At 44.0% G+C, this 9347-nt stretch overlaps 1 protein-coding gene across 2 annotated transcripts; it reads left to right on the forward strand.

Annotated features, from left to right (window-relative positions):
- Positions 1-533: 533 nt before the first annotated feature.
- samd1a (sterile alpha motif domain containing 1a) lies at positions 534-8571 on the forward strand. 2 transcript variants are annotated; one of them, XM_046416164.1, is made up of 7 exons: positions 534-1122; positions 3688-4042; positions 4421-4557; positions 4677-4737; positions 7023-7104; positions 7419-7533; positions 7883-8571. In XM_046416164.1, the coding sequence occupies exons 1-7, from the start codon at positions 760-762 to the stop codon at positions 8027-8029; spliced, it is 1260 nt and encodes a 419-aa protein (XP_046272120.1). In that variant the 5' UTR covers positions 534-759; the 3' UTR covers positions 8030-8571. The 2 variants fall into 2 exon arrangements, with proteins under 2 accessions (XP_046272120.1, XP_046272119.1); XM_046416163.1 differs by having other exon boundaries at positions 541-1122; positions 4418-4557.
- Positions 8572-9347: the final 776 nt, after the last annotated feature.

Raw genomic sequence — 9347 nt, forward strand, 5'->3', positions numbered from 1 at the left:
ATCAAAAAGCAATGATTCTCATACAGAGTAGCTGTACAGTGTTAGCTCACGACATTAGAAGTCAGCTCATTTGATAGATGCAGCAGGTTTCCGTTCTGTTGTGGATTTAGGTGGGATTACTGTTCACAATTTTTCATCCTTTTTTAAATCAATTCCAATATTGATTCAAATATTCAAATCAAACATTTTTTAATTTAATTAACAAAGCAGTATTTTTTATACTTTATTGCTAGTCTGTTGCCTTTTATCAATATCTCTCTGTGACATAAGTATTTATTTCATATTTTATTTATTTATTTATTTCATATTTTGGGCAACACAGGGAGCCCATAATTCCCAGCCTCACTGCTGGTCCTTTAATTTGATCTTGTGAGGCTGTGTAAGACGGTGGACCACATCTCTAGCTTCAGTTACTTAGTCAAAGGTCGAACCGTAAGAGTTGTTGGCATCACACTTCCCAACTTCTGAAATAAAAGGCCATCTTTTTGCACCCATTATGGCGCACACTGGCCCTAGAGCGCGCCCTCGTTCCCGTCCTGGACTGCAAATTCCACCTTAAAAACCCCGTCGAGTGAAACTTTTCGCTGTAACTCCGTCGGTCCACCTTAAGCGCACACGCAAACGCAGGAGGCGTACAGCAAGGTTTCCGCTTCTCAGTTGGGCTCGGACCGCGGCTCACGAAAAACACCGTGTGTATCGAACAAGGTTGACGCACCAAGATAAGAAAAAAAAAGAAAGCGAAGCAACCGAACAAATAAGATGTCTGAACCCAAGTACCGCGAGTGGATCCTGGACACTATCGACTCGCTGCGGTCGCGAAAAGCCCGGCCGGACTTGGAGAGGATTTGCCGAATGGTCCGGAGACGACACGGGTCCGAGCCCGACCGAACCTGCGCAGAACTGGAGAAACTGATCCAGGAGCAAACCGTGCTGAAAGTTAACTACAAGGGCTCCATTTCATACCGGAACGCCGCCAAGGTTCAGCGGAGAAGCAGAAAAAAAGACGATGTAATGTTAACAACGGCTGCGAGAAGGAGCGCGGTGGAAGAAGCCAGTCATTCTGACTTGAGCAACGGGGACAGCGCTTTCGGTGCTGTTGACCAGGACGAGGAGGATTTGGAGGTATGTTGAGGCTGAAATGCGAGGAGGCATGTTTAGCGAGCTCACATGTCACTGTCACATCACATCTTACCGCATTAACAGGTGGAGATAAAGGCAAGGCACGGGTAGTGAGCGGTTTGTCAAAAAAACAACGTCTTTTTGTGTGTACATGGGGAGTGGTGAGGGGAGTGATTTGCAAGTGCACCCGAAACTGCCGCAGACGGGGAGCGTCGGTTGGACCTCGCTCGAGCGCTACCGAGGTGGAAACGGAAAAAAAAAAACAGGAGGTGCGCGTGTAGTCAGAGTACCGCGTATTTTTACACCGAAGCGACGGTTGGCCAGCACTTTCAGTGGGTGATGGACAAATAGAAGACAGGAAAAGTTGACACTGTCCTGCCCGTCCGCTACAACCCGAGCCACCATTATCAGCTGCAGAAAGCGCTTTTCAAGCCCCAAACTCGGCGTTGAGCGAAGGGGAGGGGGACTCCGCCAAGCTATCAAGACACGAGTAAACGGAGCCCGGAAGTTGAACAAATTTCCTTTCAAAACAATAGCTTGTAGTACGTTCTGAGCAAACGAGGGTTTTATTTTGGAATCCGGCGCTGGAAATGTGTGGTTTCATTCTCAGTGGCTTGTAAATGTGGGAGTGGGTGAAGGAAAAAAAGTCTCAAACACCGCGGATGTCGGAGCCTGATGGGGGACGTTGGGACATTGTTGGGTTGTTGATTGTTTTGTTTTTCCTAGAAGAAAACGAGGACAATCCGTCCAGGCAAAACACCAAATGTCACTAGAGCCTTGTCCAGACGCATATTTTGTCTGGCCATGGCGTGATTTAACCCGAGTTTAACATGTATGCCCATTACTGTTTTGTCCCGTTAAGCAGCAACCAGATCGATGCTAAAGTTCTCATAATAAAGGTATATCCAGTTCGTGTGTGGAAACTACGCATATATGTCGAGTGATGGACGATTGCCGATGCAGTGCATAAAGTCGAAACCCTAGTTCCAATGTCGGACACGCAGCCAAGCCCGGTCACGTCTAATGCTTGGTGTCGACTGTTATGGCCTCTCTCGTCCCGTGCAGCAATGCCATCACTTCTCTGTGTCTGGCAACTATTTGTTGACAGTACCTTTAGAGGAGCCACATCGCTGCAAAGTAATGAAATATGTAGAAGCCGGTAGCACCGTGATAGCCGAAGTAACGTAAAGCAACCACAAACTGTTCGCCCAGCGCTAGCAGGCGGATGCTCTATCCGATTTGGGTTAAGCTGAGATCAAATTGACTTTGTTGTCTGAAAGGCGTGTGTGTCGCTGCAAAAAATGAATGCGTGAGATTACTTCGCCCGGAGTACTTCTCGGGGCTTGTTATTCTGGGTTTACCTGAATACCAGGGTCACGTTTAGACAGTGGCGTGTCCGATAACGGATTCATTTGCGTTACTCTTTCTGTTGGGTCGCTTCCACTGTACATCGTTGACCCAGTACAAAGTCAAAGTATACTGGTGATCGAGGCGGCCGGCGGTCGCTCTGATCGAAGTGCTGCGCCGATCTGCGCGTCGAGTTAAAGCTCGTTTTTTTAAAAAAAATAATAAATCTGGTCTGCTTTCGCGTGGCTCGGCGATCACAGACACAATGGCGAGGTCTACGGCTCCCAACTCCATGCGCACTTTGGAGCAAAATTGAGGGGAAAAAAAACCTCAAAACGCCTCCCATCGGCCCTTTCCCTGCTCCCGTGTGTTAGATTTATCAATCAAGAAGGCCTTTACAGACGCACCAAGCACATCGGCTGTTTTATGTGAGCCGAGATGCAAATCCTGTTAGATTGAGAACCTAGGGGGCACGGTGTTTCTGTGACCACGTCTCGGTGAAAGTTATGTGAAATGCAGTGCGTTTGGTGAATGCCATACAATCGGCTCTTTTCACAGGAGCGGGGCGGGCTTTAGTGCGCTCTTGTGCTCGAATGCTGGGTCTTGGACACGCAGTCGCACACAAGGGTAATTTTTTTTTTTTTTTTCACTCAGGGAGCCGTCGACTAAAAACCCCCACCGAAAGGAACGAGTACGTACGTTGGAATTAGTTATGTGCAATTGGAGAACAATATTTTGAACTGGAAACACGTTTGTGGGGAAGGGTTCACAGTCTGCCTGCGTAGTGAACACTGCACCGCGGAAAGGGACGAAGGCATTCAAAGGCAATAATTTACCACCCCAGCGGTCAAATTGCGACATCTGTATGAGCGTGTTTTCATGTGACACCTTCAGCATACAATTAGTGCTCAGTCATGACAATAATCCATTAGAATCTTGCAGGGTTTACCAGCTTTCTAAGTTGTTGTCAGATAATGAGCTTAATTACTGCTTTTCTTCCACTGAATTTAGTGTTTCTTATGCAGTCAAGCTTATTGTCACCGTTGATTCAAACCAAAATTAGGAAACAATTCATGTATGTTTTTTTTTTTTTTAATTCTGCACCCACGTTATTTTTTTTTTTTTAGATATTATATCATGTAGTCATGTTCTAATCGTATTCATTAGAACAGTAAAATGCAACAGAAAGGAAATTATATGTTGCACCTAACTGTTTTGCAGGCTGACACCTCTATGGCAATGGACACGGACAGTAATGCGGATGAGGAGGTGGCTGATGAGAGCAGGGACGGGCAGGACGGACCCTCTCCTAGCTGCGCTTATGAAGATGCCACCATACATTGTGCCTCTGCGCGAGCCGTCTCTGCCCCCTGCTCTCCCTCTGGCGGTCGGCCTGCCCCGGGTCCTGGCTGCAGCCCTGGCTCCGGTCTGGACTGTGTCTCTTCCCAGAAGGCTGGTGAGAGGCCCAGCTCCTTGCCCCCCTCCAGCCCCAGGGCCCTCGCACACAATGACTGGGCCTATCATTCTGCTGTCTGCCCAGTGGAGCGCCAGCACCCAGGAATGCAGAAAGACAAAGGTATTCGCACTGCTAGACACCGTCTAATATGCACACCCAGTGTAATGGAGCGCTTTGTTGTCTCACATGCAAACTTTATGCCTATTTTGCAATATAAAATAGGGATGGGATTTGAATGGGCGACACCGTTGTTGACAGGAAAAATGACTTAGTTAATGTAAGCTAAACACAGAAACCGTAGAAAATTAAAACAATGCGTTCCATGACTTTGAAATATCCTCTTACCATCAGAAATGCAGACTTCTGCTGGCTTGTTTGTATATAAAATAAGATTCGGTTGCATTTGTTTTCAATTAGCACTAGAATTTACTCATGGTAAAGTCAAGTATGGAATGTATCAGTATGTAATGTTAATGATTCATTCTGTGTTCGCAGCAGCCATAAAGCCAGCAATCCTCCCTGTAACCACCAGCCCTGGTGATTTAAAGAACAACATGAAGAAAGAAGATGGAGGCAAGGCCGAGAATGGCAGCCTTTCCTCTGACCAGTTGGTACCAGACTATGCAGCAGGGCAGGTAATTGGCCTGCGATCATGATGCGTCACAGCACCACCTGTATGTCTCCTGCTTCTTTGATCTCTCTGCTTCACATGTGATGATATTTTCCTGCTTTATTTGTTTTGTTTGACCAACAGGATGAGACCAAGAATGTATCTGATGGAAGACCACAGACGCTAACTTCACCGTCTGACAACTGTGAGTGTTTTTTAACCTGTTGTGCAGCCTGCGTCTGTTTTGAGGAGAAAAAAATGATCACCTGGCTGCTCTCTCATTGTAGAAAAAAATATTATATAAAATTGTTTTTAATGAGACACACACGTGTTAAAGAAATTCACTGGTGATACTTCATGTTTCACACGCTGTTCTGGCTGTTATTAGACCATTTCGACTAGGGCCTGCCTCGAGGCTTGTTCAAAATTTTTTGAATGCTTCACAAACTTGTCCTGCTGCCTTTCAACCAGGTGGTGCTCTGTTTGACTGTTAAAAGCCACTGTGCAAAATATGCTGCCCTTACATGGTGAAAGATTTTCTTTCCTTGGTAAGCATTACCAAAAGACCTCCAAGCAAATAACTAATGTGGCGTAACAGAAATTAAAAACACTAAAATGTTTTTACCACTGCCACTGTATACTGCCCTTGTGCTGGGCCTGGATGAGGCTTTGCTAGAAGGAGCAGTGGCATCTAAAAATGGGGGTTCCGTCCTTCTCATGTATTACATGCCTGAAGGCGGTCCTGCCAGCATCCTGTGAAAGCGGGCTGGTACTGTGTAGCAGTGGTGCTGTATCAACACTCATTCACTGTACTGAACCGTGAACAAACTAATAGAAAAACATACTGTGCCGTGACAGTAGGGACCACAGAGTAGGATACTAGCACTGTGGAAAAAGCACCACTTCCATTTCATCACATTTCCGCTGCTGTTTGTTCAACATCACAATGTGAAGAACAGGAAACTGCACATTTAAAACATGTGGCAAATGTTAACTGTATTTATTACATTATTGTTAAACTTTATTCTGCACATGGGTACAGAATTAGAAAAAGTTATAATCATAGTTCTCATAGTGAATCATAAGATCTCAGTTCTCCTGTAATTATCTGTTTCATGTATAATACCAAAGCTGTTGTGCCCCAGTTCAATTTATATTATTATTTGTGTTAATATACATTCACTGAGCTCTTTCTTTGGAACACCATATTAATAATTGCCAGGGCCTCCCTTTGCTCTCAAAATGGCCTCAATTTTTTGTGGTGTAGATTCCACAAAATGTTGAAAACATTCCTTTGAGATTCTTATCCATGTTGACATGATTGTATCATGTAATTTATGCAGATTTGCCAGCTGCACATTGGAGCCACGTAGCTCCTGTTCTACCACATCCCAAAGGTGTTCTATAGGATTCAGATCTGGTGACTGTGGAGGCCACTGCAGAACTCATTGTCATGTTCATGAAACCAGTTTGAGACGACTTTGTGACATGGTGTATTTTCATGCTGGGAGTAGTTATTAGAACATGGGTGAACTGTGACCATGAAGGGAAGCACATTGTCAGCAACAGTATTCAAATAGGCTGTGACATTCAAGCGATGAGTGATTGATATTAATGGGCTCAAAGTGTGACACAAGGCAGGTTGGGTCCATTTATTCATGCTGTTGGAGCCAAATCCTGACCCTTCCCCCGCTGTGCCTCAACAGAAATCAGGATTCAGGCTACATTTTTCCAGTCTTCTGCTGTCCACTTTTGGTCTCAGTTCTTGGCTGATAGAAGTGGAACCCAACATGGTCTTCTGCTGTTGTAGCCCATCCGCTTCAAGGTCCATCGTGTTGTGCATTCTGATGTGGTTTTTGCCTGCCACAGTTGTACAGGGTGGATAACTGAGTTGCTGTAGCCTTTCTGTCCGCTCGAACCAGACCGGCTTTTCTCTGTTGACCCCTCTCATCAACAAGGCATTTCCATCTGCAGAACTGCTATAAACTGGATGTTTTTTTGTTTTTGGCACCATTCTGAGTACACTCTAGAGACTACTGTTGGTGAGCAGTTAAAGAAATACTTAAAGCAACCTGTCTGGTTCTAACAATCATGCCACAGTCAAAATCAATAAGATCACATTTTTCCCCATTCTGATTGTTGATGTGAATGTTAACTGAAGCTCATGACCTGTGATGGCACAATTTTATGCATTACATTGCTGCTACCTGATTGGCTGATCAGATAATTGCATGATTAAGTAGGTGTACAGGTGTTTTTAATAAAGTGTGTTGTAATAAAGTTGAGTGTATTCATGCATAGTCTAGACAAAGGTATTCATACAAGTAATAGTGATAGCGGCTTTAGTGATCATTAAGGAAATGTTGCAGACAAGCAGGGATGCAGTCAGTGTTTCTCTCATAGCTTTGCCACGATAACCGTTCAGTCAGTGTCTGACTGTGGTAAGGTTTACAGAATAGTTTATTAATTTTACTTCCATTCTATTTACAGGTACATTTAAGAATAAGGCAGATGTGCCCTCCCTCTCAGCAGCTGAAGACGGTCTTCTGAATGGTGGAAAAGATGATGAAATGTGAGTGTGCTGTTATGAAAGAAGTCATTACATTCTCCACAAGAAATGGACTTTAGCAAATTCCTAAGATCATGTCCCTCTCCCTCTTTCTAATAGTTTAACATACCTCTCTTGACTTTTATTTTTCTGTTATTTTCTTGAATAATTAATTTACATATTTATGTGGCATTAACCTATATTTTCTTAAATATTTGCTAAACACAGAAGGTCACCTAATGGACCGAAAAGACAACAGCAACGTTACAGATTACCTGCTGAAGAAAGGTCACTCAGTGGCTGTGTCTCTCATTCTTTTTCATGCGATTTTTCTCCAGCGCTGTGAAGAAGGAGAAGATGAGCCAGAACTTGTTGCAGTGGACTGTGGCAGATGTGGCCAGTTACTTCTCAGCTGCAGGCTTTCCTGAGCAGGCCGTGGCCTTTCGGACACAAGTCAGTGCACCACCACAAAACTATCACAGAGGGCGCTACACACACACATATCCCATACTCTGGTGCATTTCAGAGGTAGTAGTGTATGCTGGGACCAGTAGCAGTTTATTTGTGTGCATGAAGCTGTGTGGTAAAGACTGCTCATACAGAAAGCTGACTAATTTGAGGTAACTAGAAAAATCCAAGGCTTCTCTCTTGATTTTTTATTTATTTTCCCATGATCTTAGGGTTTCAGTGGCTAATTTAAGTATCTACACGGTCCTTTTTGGATGGTTAAAATTCCGTTAAATTTGTTACAAGATTTGTTACAAGGTGAAGTTAACTGACATATTTTCTTTCTCACCGTCAGGAAATTGATGGGAAGTCCCTTCTCCTAATGCAGCGCAGCGACGTGTTGACTGGTCTGTCTATCAGGCTTGGCCCTGCACTCAAAATCTACGAGCGCCATGTAAAGGTGCTGCAGAGGACCCATTTCCTGGAATACGAAGACCTCTGAAGTCGTGGTTTACATGACGGACAGACAATGCTGTGTTGACCCAAACATGCATGCAGTGCCCTCTCCCATCTGGACCCTACCGCTCACCTTCCTATACAGTATATGCAGAGGGTGAGTGGCTGGGGAAGGCTGCGGTGGAATTAACTTTCACTGTGAGAATGACCAGAAACTGAAAGACAGTCATCCTACCTCTCATTATGGTCTTTGGTTTTCATTTCACCCATGTGGTGGCTGTTCGAATGCATTTTCAAGTGAACGGGCCCCCTACGTTCAGAGTATGTTTTTAAAGTGGAGGAACAACAACCATTCTGCAAGACTAAAAGGTGGATAAAACAGTCACTGAAGGGGACTGAGTCTCGTACGAAGTGGACCGCCTAATGGTCTGATGTACCCACGGAGACGTGACTGCATGGTGCTGCGAGCAAGGTGTTGTCATAGTTTTGGGTCCACAAGGAATTGTTGGTTAGCTGTTGGTTAGCTAACTTTTCTCCCTCTTCTGTCTGTTATAGTAACTTCTGTTTGTCCTGAACCTGTAAGTCATACAGCAGAAAGCACATCTGCTGTGCTGTTTCTTTTTTCTCATATGATGAGAGAAATTAAATGTTATCAAAGTGCTGGGGGAATCAGACCAACTACATATCAGCATCCAAAGTCACCAGAGTCTGATTCCTGACTTAATCATGCCACCAATAGCTGCTGATGTTGGATTATGTCTTAGTCTCTGTAACACTGAGATATAACCAATATGATATACTACTACCTGCTGGCAAGGCAATATGTTGCTTTTTTCTCTTTTTCTTTCTCTTTTATTTAAATCTGACTGTGGTCCAACTTAATACCGTCGCATTCTGGGGAACAATTAGAGAGAGTTGTGACCAAAAAGTGTGCAGCCTAATGAAGTTTGCTTTAATACATAAGGAAAATAAAGTAATAACCCTGGGGAAATGTTGTAATACTGAATATATTGTTTTAAATGTAACACAGCTGCTCAGTGCCTGTTTACCGAGCAGACATGTTGATCAGATGCAATATTTTATGTTATCATCCATTTATCATTTGTCCAGTGTTTCTTTGTGTTTTGTCCCAAGTCAGCCCCTTGAAATGTAACATTCCATGATAGTCTACATCTCCATTGTATTTCTTCCCCTTTTTATCTGTAACATTGACATTTCTTCAAGAGTCACAAATAAAGCTTGTGTCTCTCTGTTGAGTCACTTGTTTTGTGATGGTTTATTGCACTCGTCGAATCAGTAATTCACCAAAATAAACAATTGTTTCAATGGGTCAGCGTTGCTTTGTGTGAGGACCCTGCAGTCTC

Source organism: Scatophagus argus, chromosome 16 (assembly GCF_020382885.2).
Source record: "Scatophagus argus isolate fScaArg1 chromosome 16, fScaArg1.pri, whole genome shotgun sequence".
Classification (NCBI taxonomy): domain Eukaryota; kingdom Metazoa; phylum Chordata; class Actinopteri; family Scatophagidae; genus Scatophagus; species Scatophagus argus.